We start from the raw sequence: 18,433 nt of genomic DNA, 5'->3' as shown, positions 1-18,433 counted from the left end.
TTGCTCTGATTCAATGAATGTGCAATTTGAAAATCGGATCGAGTAGTGTCAGAAACAAACAGACAGACCAGTTAAATTGCAGCCGCTGTTGAGAGTAACAGGGGTGGTTCTGCACGAGGGCTACCCCTTAATTATCCCGTGCAATGACGCATTCGAGGCTCACACAGGTATTTCGCCGTTATCGATCCGGCGAAACCAGAAGACACGTGTGCCGTTGAACTTTCCCTGTTTCGACGATCAAGGACACTTGCTCGCGCCAATTAAATTATTGCGAAATTAACTATCGGCCACTAACGCGCGCTTTCCTAAAAGTGTGAACAATTATTTGGTAGGCTGAGAGGAAAAATAATAAGCGATAACGATTCCGGTGAATTCGGTGGTGGGGGTGCCGAAAAGTGATTCGTGGAAAAGTGTCGCGATAACCGAGTTCACGCGATCGAATGGACACGAGAAACCTAGTAACAAATGGTATTATTTAATCTGCCTGCGATATCATAGTTTGCCGGTGTGCGCAATTTTACGTTCGTTCGGTGGTTCTGCCGAGGATATTTCGAGTCGGCGATTTACAAAATGGTGAGTGCGCTTTGAAATTAGCGGATTGATTATTGAATACTCGTTACTTTCTAGGGATTAGTGCAATTCACTCATGTTGTTTCACAGACGAAACTCGTAAAAGTAATTGGGTGGGAAAGAAAGTTCGTAGCGTTTTCAAATTAAGAATCGAAGAGAAAATTAAGGTATTTGTTCATATGTTTATTCAATAACACGAGAAGTTACCTCGAAAATGGTGAAAACTAGTAGAACAGAATGGAAAATATGTTATTTAATAAATATCTGAATTTTAGCTTTCAATTTTAATTTACAAACGCTACGAACTTTCGTTCCAATCCAATAATATTTTCAAATTGTGTTACAAGATTGTCTAAACTTTCTATCGTATATTGTTCTCTTAAACACACACACAGAAACAGTATGATAGTTATGTATTAGGTCGTTGCGTAGTTATGTATTAACGTTACACAACCGTAACTATTTCTTATTGATCAAACAATCACACGTTTCGTCATAGCATTATGGTAGACATTGAATTTTTCGGTCACTCACATGCTTCATTTATAAGATTGTCGTCTCTATTTCGTAGTTCCTTTTACTATCAGCAAATAGTGCGTTGTTAATCGCAAATGGCTGGAACCACATAAATAGTTTATTCTCACTTTAATAATTTTAACAAGCTGAGAAAAATACATAGATTAGCATTCTTAAATCATTGCAACCTTTTTTACTGTTTTAAATTGCACCCACTCATTTTTGCCATAAATGCATGAAATCCGCAGTCTATAAAGCAACACGGGACAATCGCACTGTTTGATGTTGAAATCAAATCTATTTAAATGGAAATTTATATGAGTAAATTAAAATTGAAGATAGGATCGTGAGCTTTGTACCTCAAAGAGACATACAATGAAAGTATTCCTTGATCAAAACGCATTGCAACATTTGCATTCTAAAATCGGACATTTCATATGCAACAACCTAATACAAGCCGTCATTTCTATCGAAAATATACAAGAAAATTTTTTCATTCAAGCCTTGATTTTTAAAAAAATCAAGTTTGAAAATTGACTGGCTACACATGCTGGCATTGCTTTTGTGAACAATGTTTACACAGCATTTAGAAGCAATTGAGTTCCAGGAAAAACACAAGGAACACCTTGTATTAAACATGCTTCTCAAGACTTGAAAAATCAAGACACGTTACCGAGGGATCACACATGTAGATGACAAGTTTCCTTCAATAAAAAGTTTCTTTAAAACTGAACAATTTTAAAGTACATGGTTTTAAAGTATATAAAGTAGAAATATTGTTTACAAACACAGTAATAATGTATACGTACGTACAAAAATTAACAAATTTTATTCTGTATTCCTTCTTATTTTTTCACCAGGAATCAGTTTGTACTTTGTACTCGTTTGTACATAACTTTCAACTACACCATGTATACTTATGAAATCAATAATATGTACATAGATTGAGGATTTTCATGCAAAATAAAAATTATCTCTATTATCTTCATGATAACATCTTGATACAGGTAATTGATCAAGATAACTATCTTGGAGTTGGTACTAGTAATAAGTTGGAAATAATACAACAATCTTCCTAAATTGTTTCGATGTTTTTACTGTTTTGTATTTGATCTATTCATCTTATCACACTAATGCATAAAACTGCAACAAACTGCAGTGCAATAGAAATTTATTTTCAATGTTTTTAATGTTCAATTACTTTTAATGTTTTAGTCTAATAGTCTAATGTTTCTACTGTTTTAAATCACACTTACTCTTTTTTGTCGAAAAATGAAGAAACGATAAACATAATCATAACAATTTATGAACTATCACCACCCTTCCGCTTGTTAAATGTCCACCAGCATTACAAATGTTCTAATTGCTTCGATTCTAAATTAAGCATTCGCTTGTATACTAAAAATAATGTAATTAAATACTTCCGGGCTAGATAAAAAGAATGTAAAAGGAGACAAAGGGATCTTACTTTGGGACGAGGTCTTTCTCATTCTCCTAAACGTCAGTGATGCACTTAAATCCGTTTTTAACATTATTCGTGTATTCTGAGCGCCTGAAAGGCGCGCCTGAGCTGCGCTGGTAGGATAATATTTATTTAATTAAGGAAAAAAGAGTGTTTCCACGCCGGTATTTCGGATAATAAACCAGAAGGAGAAGAAAGAATGAAAGACGTAGCCGACACTGCGTACTCGGAAGGAGGGCCTCGTTTATTTAAATGTTCATGGTAGTGGTGTCGCTGAAAGCAAAGAAGTCGCTGAATGTTTGTTGTTCCTCGAGCGTTTCGCTCCTGCTCGCGTTAGGTTAGGGGTTACTGACTAGGCGTCTCGATCGGCGTCAGCACGCTTTTAAAGCGCAATGAGGAAAAAAGTCGAGCTTGACCCGCTGGGATCTTTTGTCTGGGTTATGGCCTTTTTACCGTACGTTTACGATCCAGTAAAACCATGAACGATCGTCCCTACCCCCATGAGTCACGTCGTGCGCGGTAACCTTGCGTGGTGAATGGTAACGGAATCTGCGAAATCGAGGGAGAGTCTGCTTTCTGGACCAAACGGTTTCTATTTTATCAAAATCGCACGTTCCTCTCAAAAGGAACCTTGTTTCAAGCTAATAGACAAGGCCGCTACGTGTTCTATTGTCTATCGCACCCCAAGAACAATGACACAACTCAAAAAATAACGATTTTGAAGCTGAAACAGTGATCGATGAGCTTTGTTGGCCTCTACGTCGGCGGTTTCCAACCGGGTAAAGGTTTCTAACCTTTATTTATAAAATATAAACTGAAAAGCACAAATTAAATTTTATTTAAAAAATAAGAACTGGAAACTACAAATTAAATTTTATTAAAGCAGTTAAAAAATTGAAAACTACAAATTAAATTTTATTAAAACATCATAAAAACTGGAAACTGCAAATAACATTTTATTTAAAAAGTTTTTATTATTTAAAACGCGTCTATATTATTATATCTATTAAAGTAAAAGGTAGGGAGACGCAGTATTTATTATAATATTTATTATAAGACAGTATTGAAAGAGGAGTAGAGTTTTATGTACGAACAGCCAGAACAGATTCTGTGCCCCTTCGAGTGGCCGCCAGCTTGGCGCGGCGTCTGTTTAGTGAGTCATACCATCAGGGGTTCTGACTTCTGTAAACGTCGTGTTCGAGAATCGATAATAGTGAAATCGAGCTCTTCGGAAATCCTTGACCCAGGTCGCATCTGTCAATTACAGCGACATCGTTTAAGCAATTAGTACAATGTACAATGTACAATGTACAATTAGTACAATTAGTCCTACGAAAAATTTTGGTGAAAAAGGGATAAATGTAATCACTATTGCATTTGCCAAATCTCGGTCATTTATCTTTGCAATGTGATCTACAAAAAATACATTGAATCTATTTTCAACTTTTCATAACAATTTCAATATTTAATTTAAAACATCACAGATTTAAACAACATGATATTTGTTTCGACGAAACAAAATTTCTTCTACCTTCTAACCAAATGTAAGCTTAAAAATCTTCTTTTACATAATAATAAACGAAACTATTACACTACATTACTGGGGGAGAGTCGTTGGTTTATAATTCCTGTTACTGTTCTATAAGTTCCGGTTGCTGTTGGAGGATCTGTTAAAAAGTCCACAGCCATGGGTCATAGACCTCTAAAAATTAAACACCCGGTAAATAATGTGTTAAAAAAAAGTCATTGTCCTTTGAAAAGTGTGAGAATATTGCTGTGGGTCACAGCAGTGTATATTTTCATAATGGAGTAAAATGTTTGAACTCAATTCAATGTTGTTCTGTTTCTTTGTTATAAACAGAGGGTGCCGGGTGGTGGCGGCGTGATTGTGGGGGGTGGCAGTAGTTCGGCCACCCCCCAAGGTGCACAACAGGGCAGCAGCCTTGTGTACCGCGTCGTAAGTTCCAGACATCCCGGCGGCCATCATCCGCATGTAAAGAAATCGGACAGCTCTCAGCAGACTGACAACTCAGCATTCAAACACCAGCAGCAGCAGCAACAACAGCAACAGCAGGTCTCGAACAGCTCGGCGAACAGTAGCTCGAACAGCCAACAATGGAAAAAATATATCGAAGCTGGAGCTGCCAGGGACCGGGAGAGAGACAAGGACGGCGCACCCCCGAGCCCTAGTCCCTCCAGGCGATCCCAAGTAAACATTTTCTGTATACATAGTTTTATCTCTTTGCGACTTGTCCCCATACTGGACGTTATTGATTTTCCAAATGGGAAATTCATCTTTCGGAACAGAAATTCTATGAATATTACAAGCCTTCAATATTTGATTGAAATTGAAATTGATTTTTATTTAAAATATAAAAGTTTGCACGTCAACTGTCGAAAACAAACGTTAAATGAAAATGTATTCCTTCGGTTAATAATTCTAATTCGTCGAAAATAATGTGACAACATTTTTCATTGTCTCTAATGCCATTCTTGGTTTGCATTTCATTTACTCATTTTTTGCCATGAGTCCATAGAACACGCAATCTAATTATTAGACTGCGGATCTTTATGCAGAATAAAAAATGTTTGCATTGATTGCAGGACACAGGAGCCGAATATAAAAATTGTATTCTTCTTTTAATTATTCTATTAATCTAAAACTAATACATTGACGTCCTCAAATATTTTTAACATGTTCACTACTTTAAATTACAAATACCCATTTTTGTCATAAATAAATTAAATCCGCAGTCTAGTAATCATGAATAGGCTGCGTATTTTATGCACTTATAGCACAAATGAGTAGATGCAATTTGACACAATTGATAAATTAAAAGAATTTGAGAATATTAATTTATTAGTCACGGCTTATTAAAATTATAGAAAAAAGAATATCGCTTCTATTTGGCTCTTATTCTTTCTAATTGATGTAAACAATTTTTATTTTACATAAAAGTCCGTAGTCTAATCATGAGTATTGCCATAATCTATTGATGATTTAGACGTTTCGAAATTTTTTACAACGCTTGACACATTCCGGAAAGCACAGCTTTCTCTATTTTATGTTAGTTAAACTCAGTGTTCGTTAGTGAAAATATTCGTAGCACTATTCCATTGTTTAATAAAATAATGTATCTCTAAAAATTATTTATAGTTATGTCTGGGTAATAAACTGTTTTGATATTTTCTCAGGACAAACACCGGAAACAGGCCATGGCCGAATATGCGAACGGCGAAAAACCTCAGAAAGTTTCATCAGGGACGTCGACTAGCAGCAGCAATAAAGTTAGAGGAGTGCCGCAGAGTTTCGGATACGTTAAGAGACATAGCGCTGGCACCAGTCCCAGCCCTAACGGAGTCCAAAATGGCAGTAAAGATACTACGAGAACTGCTCAAGTTAGCGCCGTTCCGAGAACAAAGGTACAGTTTTTTTATTCGTTATTAATCGCGTAATTCCGTTCTTCATATCTTTTAACAGATGTTTGGATTTATACTGAAGAGAATTGAATTAGTACAGGCAATAATTTTGGTTAAATCGAGACGAACAATGGCACAAAACAGAAGAAAGTAATCCGTGATCTTAGGAACATCGTTGTTTTATTACATGATTGCATAGGTTCGTGCCCGATTTGAAAATAAAATTCAATGGTTCAATGTTAAAGAATACAACTTTATTGATTAATTATATAGTCATCATTCTTTTCTACAATCAGAAAAGAATTTTTTTCGTGCTCATGAAAATCTCGGACACGAACTTATGCAATCATCTGATATGTTTATTAAAATGATTAAAAAAGGGAAGATCTTTTTATCTGCTCTCCTTAACCCCTTGCTATATTTTAACGAGTCACACTTGTCATGAAGATTTTAATGTTACACGTTCCTTTTTAAATTAAATAAAATTTGATTCGTTAGTAATCAATATTTAAGCATTAAAATAAATGTGCTCTTCTACTACATTTTTCAGGATAAAAAATAAAGTTTTATAATCACTGTAACTGTAAAGTAAATGATGACAAGGGGCTAATTGATGCAGAGAATTTTGATTTTGCCTAAAGATCCGCAATCTACTCCTTACCATTTATTAATTTCTGCGTACTAATTACAGTTGGGCATAAGTTTTGAAGCACCTCGATTTGTCGTTTCAGGTTAAAGTATCCGGAGGAACGCAAACATGCACCACAGAACTGCAGGCAAATTCCTCCACTTCAAGTCAAGGACATCATTATAAGAGTTACAGCCTCACGGGTCCCAGTGCCAGTCAACTTTCCCAATCAGTACGGGATCGACTTATGCTTGGTTCACAAAGCCTGCCAAAGCCTGGTAGCCCAGAATTCACGGCGCTATTCGCATCTGCTCATCATCGGGAACGAGGATCCGGAGCCGGACCAACAAGTGCTTCCTTCTCGCCGCGAGTTCTAAAACCATCAGATGGGAGTCTCAGCGATACGTGCAGCAATTATGCGGCCCCTGATCTGCAGGGGTATTACACTCCTAATAGCCCATACACTACATCCTGGATGAGACACAGCAATACCTATACACCAAGTGGACGTTCCCAAGGTATCTTCTTTGCGCCCTGCTTATTAAAGCTAGTTGTGTCAAACACATGAAACAGTCGAGAATTTACTACACTGAACAATCTAATATGTACGTCGGTAGTCGATTAGATATATAAATCAAATGAGAGACGTCAGAGACACATAAGATTGTCGGAACAATATTCGATATGAATATTTTTTTATGTGAGTTTCACGTCTCATCGATCTTCCAGTCATCAGCGAGGGTTTGGTTCAGTTATCTATTTATGGTTATTCCTATTACGGTTATTATTATGTTAATATTATGTAATTTCCGCTGTACATTTTCATTATTTTTAATTATATCCTTATATCGATCGTATTTATTGTTAATATTGAATATCTAATGCTTTCGGCGCAAAGGTTCGATCAATTGTTATTTTTACAAAGCAATTTTGCAAATTACTACAGTTATTTCAACGTTTCCATCTTTTTCCAGATCATCTTCAGGGTCTGAGTTCAGTGTCCTGATAACCAGCATGTGTTTAACACGGATTACAGTTTCGCAACGAATTTATTAATTTTATCACGAAGCTAACGCAATTATAGTAACCCTGAAGAAGATCTGAAAAAAAGATCAGAACGTTGAAATTACTGTAGTAATTTGCAAAATTGATTTGTAAAAATAACAATTGATCGAACCTTTGCGCCGAAAGCATTAGATATTCAATATTTCCATTTTCAGTGCAAAATGGTAACAATTATTCAAAATAAAATCGTCATAGGATTAAGTAAAAGAAAATTTATCTACGTAAATTGTGACCAATCCGTTTTTCATCTCTGATGTAGTCTCGCTAGTCTGTTGGAACTTTTTGGAACTCGTGTATCCATAATGTAACTTGCTAATTAGCAGATTATATATCGCATGGCTCTCAAATTCAGAATTTGTTTTTATCGATGTTGCATCTACGACATGTAAGCTGTTTCTAGAGTAATTTCAATATTGATATCGTATAATTTTCTACTAAATAAAACAGATAGATTGCTGAATAGAGCGTTAGGGTTTTTAGTATTATTATTATTAATCTGCTTTACGGCAAAGGTGCACGCTACTCAGTCTTTATGACACTCCTTTATCGCGAAGTATTCTCGCGTTCCACGATAGGTATACTTAATTTCTGTAATTTCAGGAATGGGCCTGTGCGAAGCCGATAGCGTGGAATCATTGGGATCTCATCGAGCGAGCTTAACTCATGCCCGTTTATTAATGCATCAGAGGGACTCCACAGGCTCCCCGGCTCCACCGAGACTGAACAGAAGCAATTCCATTAGGTATGCTCTTAACGATGCCTATTTTTTTCTGTTAGTCTCCACGACCTTTTATGAAATCCTTAGAAGTCATTTGCATACGTCTGTATGTATAGATGCATGACTAGAGGATGCAAATGTCTCACCATATTGTTTAAATTGATCAGTTTACGGCTTTTTCTGATTCTTTATAATTATAACCACTCTACGACAATGATTAAGCTCGTTTACGGTGAAATAACGCAGTTCATTTGATACCGTTCTAGCCACCTGCGGGACAGGACATTCCCAAGGTAGTTGCAAAAATCTAGAATACACATTCGTCGTGCCTGCATATTCATGCATAAGTATTGAACGAAACGAATCTAGGGTAGTATGCCCTATATGTACACACGAGTGACCGTTATACGCACTTTAAACACACAGATGTCCATGTGTATTTATATTTGTATTTATGTGTATCGTCGAGTTTCTACACGTGTATCGTTTGACTCTATAGCGAATTTGAATTATCATCGATTCAATCCGTTTTCAACTTTCTTCGTAGTATAAGCAGCATTGTATTTGTGACTCGTCCGAGCTTCTTTTGCTAACGCATGTCTTCTTACATCGTTCTTTCACGCAACGAAAGGAAGCATTTCGTCCTCGTTTCATATTTGACGCTTGTTTTCTTAGACATACATAATTAGTCACAAAAATCTTCATCTATTATTATAAAATCATGCAGCATATTCAAAAGTCCACTCGAACATCTATGAGAGCTATTTACATAATTTTTCTAATATTTCACACAATTATTTATACTACCATTTAACACCACTTGTTTCGATATTCTACTTTCTGCACTTCGTTCTCTAACTTCCAGCATCACCTTGCTGTAACAATTACTAGACTATATGTACCCAAATCAATTAGACCATTTAAAATTCGATTTAGTTCAGAAATAAATGTGAATTTTTTAAAGCTAAAAGAATTATTGAATTTTAAAATGGTTTAGTGAGCCTTTAGCTGCCCTGCTTTTTTAATTCTGTAAATGTACTACTAGATTGCGGATGTTTATGCAATTTTCAATTTTTGTAGATGAATTTTAAGAAAGTGGAATAAAATAGAATCTTAATTTCCGTGGTAGTAGCCTTTCTAGATCTGAAATAAATTAAAATCGTACTAAATTCTGTCATATTTTACATCCTAGCATTTATTGAAAACTTTCAAAAGCCATAATTGCATAAAGATCCGCAGTCTACTGATCACTATTACACTTATTTTATCTATTACATATTTTCTCTCGTGAAAGTGTAACATTGAACAGACTATTTTGACTTGTTTTTAAAACATGCCAAGTTTCTCTCATTAACTAAAAGTAAATCCACAAGATCTTTAGTGCCTGTTGAACTGTTTATCTTTGTGACTGATTCTAGTTGTTTTTAGCAATAACCATAACAATTATAAAGAATCATTTCTGCTTGCACGTGTCTTTCCTGATGGTGTTCTTTTTATTCGTTTAGTCGACTCGTTTTCTTTCGCTGTGCTCTTATACATAGAACTATACGAGTGTATATGGAACGGAGAAGTGGCCCTCGAGTTTCAGACAGAGTAGAAAATTTATCTTCTAATTAGAAGGCTCTTCCAGATCGACTAATTACGTATACACTCGTCAGGTAGATAAACGCGTTCCCGTCGATGTCCTATGCAAACTGAACACTCGGATGCGAAGAACACTTGTCTGGCTTAATCCGACTGTCTAGAATGTTCATCGCAAAACGAATGTAACCAGTTTCTAACCAGTACGTAACACGCCAGTGTCTTCGCATCTCAAAATTCCCGTTTGATCAAACCCACATGCACACGCATAATCCTATTCGAGGACGCTTGTTACCTAATCTTTCAATCAGTTGTCTTCCCGAATGCTATCGAGCGTGACAAGCTGCAATAGATATACGATAACTGAGCTTCCTATCATGTAAACACAAACATTTGAATAAGTTGCGCGCAGATACCTATCGACAATGTTGGCGAGGGTTTCGGGATTATTGGACAACCCTTTGACATTTGACAGGCCCGTCATGTCTGTTACTGCAACGTTATGAATCCGTTTTCAAAATTAAATTATTAAAACGCTTATTTTATTTTACAAAATGACCGCCTTTTGCTCGCTGAGTAAGATTACAAACATTTATCAAAATTTGTTCGAAGCGGTTTTGGCTGGCTGGGCGATACAATGGGCTAATATTTGTTTCCTTATCATTGTTTCGTAAATTTGTTCACAGTGCAGATGGGTGGCCAGTCAAATGTTAAACGCCGACGTTAGACATCTTCTATCGATGCACGTTACGCGCTTTTCTATCCTCCGAAGATACAAATAGCTTTACAAGTTTTAAAAAAACAAATGGACTATGAATTTTTATACATTTCTGATAACTTTCGGAGAGAATATTTCTCACATCACATTTAACCTACTGTAACTGTTAATACCGATAGAATTAGTTCGCACAAAAAACCGCAGTCTAATAACAACACATCAGCATGGATATTAATGGTTTTAATTATGAAACTGTTTGTCGATCTTCGGAGTAAATTCATGACAGACTATTCGAATGTTTTCTACCGGCGATTTAGATGGCTATACGTCTGTTTTCGCAGATCCACGAAAAGCGAAAAAATGTATCCGTCAATGTTAGCTAGAGGAAGTGGAGCATCATCCTCCGTCGGTGAGGAAGTCGGAGTTGGGATAGGAATGGGCGTGGGTGTTGAACCATATTACAGTGTCCCTGTGGGATCTACCGGGTGTACAGGGCAGCATTGGTCTCAGCCAACATCTCCGACACCCACGCACACTTCTCGTCAACCTCCTAATCTGTACCAACATGTGCATAAAGACGACGACAGTAAGTTTTCATACAGAGATGTTTATAGCTATTACTTTTTCACTTAATCCCCATACGTCCTTAGAGTGAAAAGTGAAAATTCGCCCATTTACTATTTTCACTGTAAACTGATTGACCTCTTTCTATTGGTGTTGCGAGACGTATTTCTTTAACCCATAAGTGGAGTCAAGGACCGAAATCAATTAAATTGTATTTAATATTCATCTCTATCGAAATGGTAAATAGAAACGTAGTGAGATAAAAATTTACGAACAATGAGTGAGCTGTCACTCGGTGCATTGTCGTGCAACAAAAACCAACTGTCTCAAATACCAAGATCAAGTCAAATATTGCTTACGAAGAGCTGTCATACCTTTGTTATTTTCCCACCAAATGAAATGAAATCTTGACAGGTTGGTGGGGAATAGATCAAGCTTTAAACGTTAATATGGCGACAATTTTAAAAAATTGCTGAATGCACTGTGTATTGCAATATAATTTTTTACAGATAGAAAGATTCATCTACTTCATCCTTCCTCGATTTATTTTTCATTGCGCGTGTCGCTAGGGTCGCATTTCCCACTTGAATTCGCTTCCCCGTAGATGTTAATAATATTTTGTGAAAGACGAGCTACTAAAAAGACAAGAACTCTTTTCCTGCTTTGCCCCCAGTCCACGGATCTTCTGTATCTTTGGTATCGACAGCGAGCAGTCTGTACAGTTCAGCGGAGGAAAAGCAGGCGCACGAGTTGAGGAAATTGCGAAGGGAGCTGCTGGACGCTCAAGAGAAGGTACATTCGTTAACCAGCCAGCTATCGACCAATGTGAGTACACGTTCTATGTATTATATCGATTTCTGTTGCGATAAACCATACTTGACGTATATTAACAACCTGCTACCGTTCGCTCGAAGTTGTGCCTATTTCGTAATACATGTGTATACCGACCTATTAAACTGACGTCACGGTTTATACACAATTGCTCGAAGCGGATCTATTCTCTTTTAAACGAGATAGCTCGGCGCGTTGTCCGCGCAACGCCAGCCGAACTAGTGCAAATGATTAATCATAATTAATCGAACAGGACGACAATTAACGAAGTTACGAGCCGGTCATTGCACTAACGAGCTTGATCCGGCCAAACCTGTTAGAATAGTTTCCAACAGAACACCAATATATCATCCTCTATCATGCTAAATATCGCTCGCAACTTCCATTATGATTTCTTACTGGGTTATGGAAATCGAAGTACGGTAATATAATTTTGCCTTCCTGAGTTCATTCAGGCACTGCATGGAATTATCAGAGAGATAATAATTCATGTATACAGCGCGACTGTCTCGACGGAAAACCATAAATTCATTGTTAATCTACTTATGAACACCGGAACAGACAGTATCGGATACGGTCCATATTTATGGGCACTCCTTCAAATCTTGAGTGCAAGTTAGTATTTATTTAACGAGTTCGGACGATTCGAATTTGTCCTTCGGTATTGTGGGTCTGTAAACGATACTAAACACTGTTCATGTATACATACAGTGGGTGTAAAAAGTATTCGTACGCCTCTTAAAATAGAATAACTTTTTAATCATTGTAATGATATGCAAAAAAGATTTTCAAAAAATTATAATTTACAAGGTTACAATCAGCGGCAATAATAAGTGGACACCCTTAGAAATCGCATAACTTTTTAGAAATTGGTCCAAAGGACTTGAATTTTTTTAAGATGTTAAACCGGCTAGTTCGCTAGAGAATAAGTAAACAAAAATTTATTACGATTGCAATTGGTAGGAATTATTCAAAATTTTTAAAAATGATGTTTTGTCAACTTTTTTATCTGAGCCTGTAACGATAATTTAAAAAAATGCGTTTTGTAGATTTCGTTAACTTATATGCATGCTGAAAATTTCATCGAAATCGGTCAACATTGCAGTGAGCTACAAACGTTTAAAGATGATCACGTAAGGGTGAAATGCCCTGGCAAGGCTGAAAATCTGCGGCTTTCACCCTTAAGCTCTCATCTTTAAACATATGTAGCTCATTGCAATGTTGACCGTTTTCGATGAAATTTTCAGTATGCATATAAGTTACCGAAATCTATAAAACGCATTTTTTTAAATTATCGTTACAGGCCCAGATAAAAAAGTTGACAAAACATCATTTTTTAAAATTTTGTATAATTCCTACCAATTGCAATCGTAATAAATTTTTGTTTACTTATTCTCTAGCGAACCAGCCGGTTTAACATCTTAAAAAAATTCAAGTCCTTTGGACCAATTTCTAAAAAGTTATGCGATTTTTCAGGGTGTCCACTTATTATTGCCGCTGACTGTACATGCACGAATAAAAAAGGCATTTTTTAAAACATTTTTATTTGGGCCCTTAAAGAAAATTTAAAATATATGTTTTATAGATGTATAGTAGTTACACACATGCTGAAAATTTCATCGAAATCGGTTGACGCAGGAAAAAACGACACGCATCAGAAAGATGTACGATTCTGTGGATTTTAAGTAGAAACTGATCAAAAGTCGTGTAAAACTACGATTTTCACCATTTTTAACCGCTTGTAGCTCGTGTGTATGTTAATCGATTTCGATGAAACTTTCAGCACGTGTGTATAACTAACATAGATCTACAAAACATATATTTTAAATTTTCATTGAGTGCCCAAATAAAAAAGTCTTAAAAAATCCCTTTTTTATTTTTGCATGTAACCTTGTAAATTATAATTGTCGGAAAATCTTTTTTGCATATCATTTCGTAAACCAATGCCTCTAATTGATTATAAAAAATCAGGTCGTTTGATACAATAATAAAAAAGTTATAAGTTTTAAAAAGCGTAAAAATACTTTGTACACCCACTGTAAAAGGACTTTTATTTGCCAGAAGAACTGCAGAAACCGATTCGAGTAGGTAATAATTTCGAATGCCCCGCGCGGAACCGGTGCAGCGGAAGCGTCCGTGCACCGAGGAAGATCAACGAGCCAGCCAATCGGAGGCGGTCGCGGCCTCTCGGGCATCTTGGATCGCTGCGCGGTGGATCGGTAGTCGGTCCGCGTTTAGTATGTGCCGAGACGCGCTACTTTGAACGTCGTCGTGCGTTGCGTCGTTGTATCTTATTCAGTTACGTTACGACGCGTCTCGCGCGTGCAACAACAAACGCTCCGGCGAGATGTGTTTACCATCGTGATGGACTGACGCGACAATCAAGCATCGCTAATCAAACTCGAAAGTGTGAAAAAGTGCAACCGATTCGTTCCCGCAACAAGTTGATCCGTGATCTGTCAACTTGGCCCCGGTGTTCGATCAGTGATCGGCCGCCAGCCGGATCGAACGCAGCCCGATCGATGAGCCCGGAACGTGATCCACGGACACAAGACGCATCAGCCCGCTGAAAGAAAAGTAACTGCAATGGAGTCGTTTGTCTGGTTCGATTTTTACCGATCCGAACGAGCAACTCGATCGTTTTCCATCGATAGCTTATCGTCGTACAGCGACCTTTCTCTTTGTACGCGCTCGTTATCCTGGATACTATGCGTTACTCCCGTGATACTTCCTATGTAGGTTTGTTTACTATTTCCAGCCTTTTATCTGAGCTTTATCAAGACAGAAGGTAGATAACCCGGACGATTTTGTTTTACGACCTAATGCAGTTTTATGATCGGATAACCTACTCTGGTCTAGGATTCATTCAACTGCGCAATCCGTAAATACAATTTTCTCAGCTTTCTTAGGGATGGGGGTTGTGTTCTTAGGAGTGGGGGGTTAAGCAACACTCTGTCTGATGGTAAGAGATAACTGAAGATTCATTTTCTCTGTTATCGATGATAGAGATTTTGAGTCATAATTTGTAGACAGCGGATCTTTATGCAAAATGAAATGTTGTACATCATTTGCATGGAAATGATGGTAAACAAAGATTTATTCCTCGTGTAAATAATTTTAATTGATTGGAAATAACGTGTGTCTCCGTATTTGTACATGTCTGAAATGTTTTTAATGCTTCAAGTTTCACCTATTGATTTTTGTCGTAAATTCTATTTGCAAAATAAAATTTGTCTACCTGAATGTTTACAACAAACTGGAATGAAATACAAAATTATTGTCTTTCTTAATATGCTCAGTAGATTGAGTATAATAAAGCAGTGTTTTCAAATTCTTTTAATGTTTTCACTGCTTTAAATTACATACATGTATTCATTTTTGTCATAAATGTATACAATCCGCTGTCTACTCATAATTGTTAAACTGCTGATCGTTACGCGTTTATGATAACTAGACAGCGGATGTTTATGCAAAATAGAAATTTTTTATCAGATTTTCAACACAAGCGATAGTAAAATAGAAATTTATTTTCTATCTTAATATGTTTAATAGATTAAAAATAACGTATCAGTATTTTTAAATTGTTTTAATATGTTTACTGCTTTAAATTAAACCTACTCATTTTCGTCAAAAATGCATAAAATCCGCTGTCTAATGATGACCATACGAAACGGAAAAATTAAAAGAAACGTGTATATCGATGAAAATCAATAGTACATAACATGTACTCTGAATATGAAATATAATGGAATTGAATCATTCCATTCTTAAAGTACATTTTGAAGGTCCACTGAAGGGTTTAAGATTTCCATTAGTAAAGGATGTCTAGGAATTATTCAAGAAAAATGAAGTAAAAAATTACGGATAGCATAATTGCAACCGAAAATGAGGTCTTCATGGAATGTTAGTCTTCTCACAATTAAGGACAGGGATCTCTGAACAAAATAAAGAAAGTCCGTCATTTTGGCCAGCAGTCGCATCCTTTAAGAAATTGCGGTGAAAATTTCGGTCGTTTCAGAATAATGATCAGCGCGAGATGATCGTAATGCTGCCACTTATGTGTTTCGGTTACCATTTCGGTCTCGGCTTTCTTGAAACGGTGCCTGAAGTCGTCAAAACGTACATATTAATATCATTTACGGCGTTACACACAAAGTTTATTCGAATGATTATATAAAATCATTTTACGAATGAATTACTACGAAGTTAATCGAACATATTCTGTTCTGTTGAAACAGTATTTCAGATTGCCAAAGTTTATTATACGGATTTCCCAAAATTTAGAGAAATGCAAAATTGTATTCCACACAGTTTCATTGGACTTTTAGCGAGATCACTTTTGAGAGAAATTAAATTTGACATGCTATTAGTTTTCTTAAATTTTGTAACAAACAAATATAATTCTTTTATACATAATTCAGGCAGAGTCGCCAGATTAAGACTTGTGTCCCCCTTCTACGACGCTATTCCCCACGCTTCCGCCTCGACGCGGTCACGTGACGCGTTCTGTCTCTGTCGCGCATGTGTCACAATGTCACGTGATTAATCCGGTACTGGGAGAGAGGATAACTTTTTCCCCACAATTCGTATTCTCTTCTCTCTTCCCTTGAATGAAGATTTTCTAAACCATTAACAATATTGTTCTTAGAGAATAAAATCCTACATCAAAGTCTCATACTATAGTAGAACCTCGATTATCCAAACCGATGATGTCTGAAGTGAACTCTCCATTGTGACAACAAGCTTCAAGTAGCTTAATCTAAGGCGATCCATATATGCAACACTGTTTTCACTGTACAAATCAATACAAATTATTCATCACTACAAGTTGAAGCTAGCAATTTAATTAAGATTCCATCGTACGAATACGAACTTTCAGGCATCCTTTTTTACTTCGGATAATCGAGGTTCTACTGTATACTCAAAATCAAAATATGCACTAAATCTATCGTATTTAACCCCTTGCCGTACCATTTTCTTTACAGTTACAGTGATTTACGTCTCTATCCCCAAAAATAACGCAGAAGGGAAACGAAAATTTAAGTTTTCTAAACGAATCAAATTTTATTTCATCTAAAAAGAAACGCGTAACATTCATATATTTGTTAGACTATGTTAAAATCTTCATGACATGATTATTACATTATTTGTTTGTCGACGTGTTTCCCCAAACGATCGATATTTTTCGATCAAATTGAATTTTGTGAAATATTTAACCGACGAAAAATGCAGACGGTTATGTTAATCTCACGCTGTCCGGCCGAATAGATTAAAGTTTTCACTTGAACGTCTTTGCTAATGGCTTGCCTGTCCGTAAAAACGGAGCAGAGGTGCACGATAAAAACTCGTCGGGTCGCAACATTTCGAGCCGTTGAGTATAGGTCGAGAAAGAAGCCGAATCGGCTCGAGCTGAATCATGGATCTTCGATGAATAATGAGGCGGACACGTTGAGAGACAGATATTACGATTAAATCGACTCGCCTCAACCAGCTTCTCTCCTCGGGTCTTCCCTATCGAGCGCATGATCACGATACGATATCTGAATGTGCATCGTGAATCGATCAGGATGCGGTATACAGCTCGCGTCCCTACTAAGAAACGCGTGTTTTCTGCGAGATACGTACGCCTTTAATCAATCCTCCCAACAGTTAAATGTAGATTTGTAGATGGAACGTTTACAAAATTCTGAAAATCCCAACGAAATATTGTTTACGACATCGAAACAGATAGCAGTGATCGCGATGAAATCGGCAAATATTTTGTGTGTCTCCATTATAACAACTTCAAATATCAATTTTACCTTTTATTCTGATATGATCAGATTGCTGTTATTGTATTGCCGTTTACTTTAACTGATTGTATGGTGGCTGTGCAGTCTATTTTATCGTAGTAGACTCCAGTAGAACGTGAGCAAGAAATGTTTAAAACTGTACATATTGTAGTATAGAGAACTGCAACAGAAAAGTTGATTTTTCCTTGTCTCATAGACTACCCGCTGTGGTGGTAGCGGGTAAAAATGACCTGGCATTCCTTGAACGAAGGTTAACCCGCATCCATCTCTTGTGTCAATTCGACACATCTTTTCTTCCACGCAGCACATTGTGATAAAAACCAGCATGACTTGTACTTTGTTATACATACATAGATAATGAACGATACGAATCTTTCGCCTGAAGTGCAGGAATTTCGTTTTTCATCTTGCATCAAACAATATACATATGTAGAATTCACTATTTATTTTTCTATTCTATTAACTGCAATCAAATTAACCTCAGGGTACAAATTAAGGGCGACTTTCGTGCAGCAACAGCAATGCTTTTATGCAACTAAAATATCAGTAAGACTTTTATGTAAGAGAA

General features: G+C 36.6%; 1 protein-coding gene across 11 annotated transcripts in view; it reads left to right on the top strand.

The window, feature by feature from the left end:
• Nucleotides 1-18,433, top strand: part of Sick (sickie) — a 375,431-nt gene that overhangs the window by 278,537 nt on the left and 78,461 nt on the right. For 9 of the 11 annotated variants that reach the window (XM_076447138.1, XM_076447119.1, XM_076447108.1 and 6 more), the window contains 7 exons: nt 4,410-4,757; nt 5,744-5,971; nt 6,700-7,114; nt 8,262-8,403; nt 8,646-8,672; nt 11,020-11,264; nt 11,916-12,067. In XM_076447138.1, coding sequence (XP_076303253.1) covers nt 4,410-4,757; nt 5,744-5,971; nt 6,700-7,114; nt 8,262-8,403; nt 8,646-8,672; nt 11,020-11,264; nt 11,916-12,067 — 1,557 coding nt within the window. The remainder of the gene's footprint in view (nt 1-4,409; nt 4,758-5,743; nt 5,972-6,699; nt 7,115-8,261; nt 8,404-8,645; nt 8,673-11,019; nt 11,265-11,915; nt 12,068-18,433) is intronic. The other 2 variants (XM_076447085.1, XM_076447164.1) reach the window with 1 other exon arrangement.

This window comes from Lasioglossum baleicum, chromosome 1, assembly GCF_051020765.1.
Source record: "Lasioglossum baleicum chromosome 1, iyLasBale1, whole genome shotgun sequence".
NCBI classification, from domain to species: domain Eukaryota; kingdom Metazoa; phylum Arthropoda; class Insecta; order Hymenoptera; family Halictidae; genus Lasioglossum; species Lasioglossum baleicum.
Note: the sequence above shows the minus strand (reverse complement) of the source record. Positions and strands in the feature narration are given on the sequence as shown.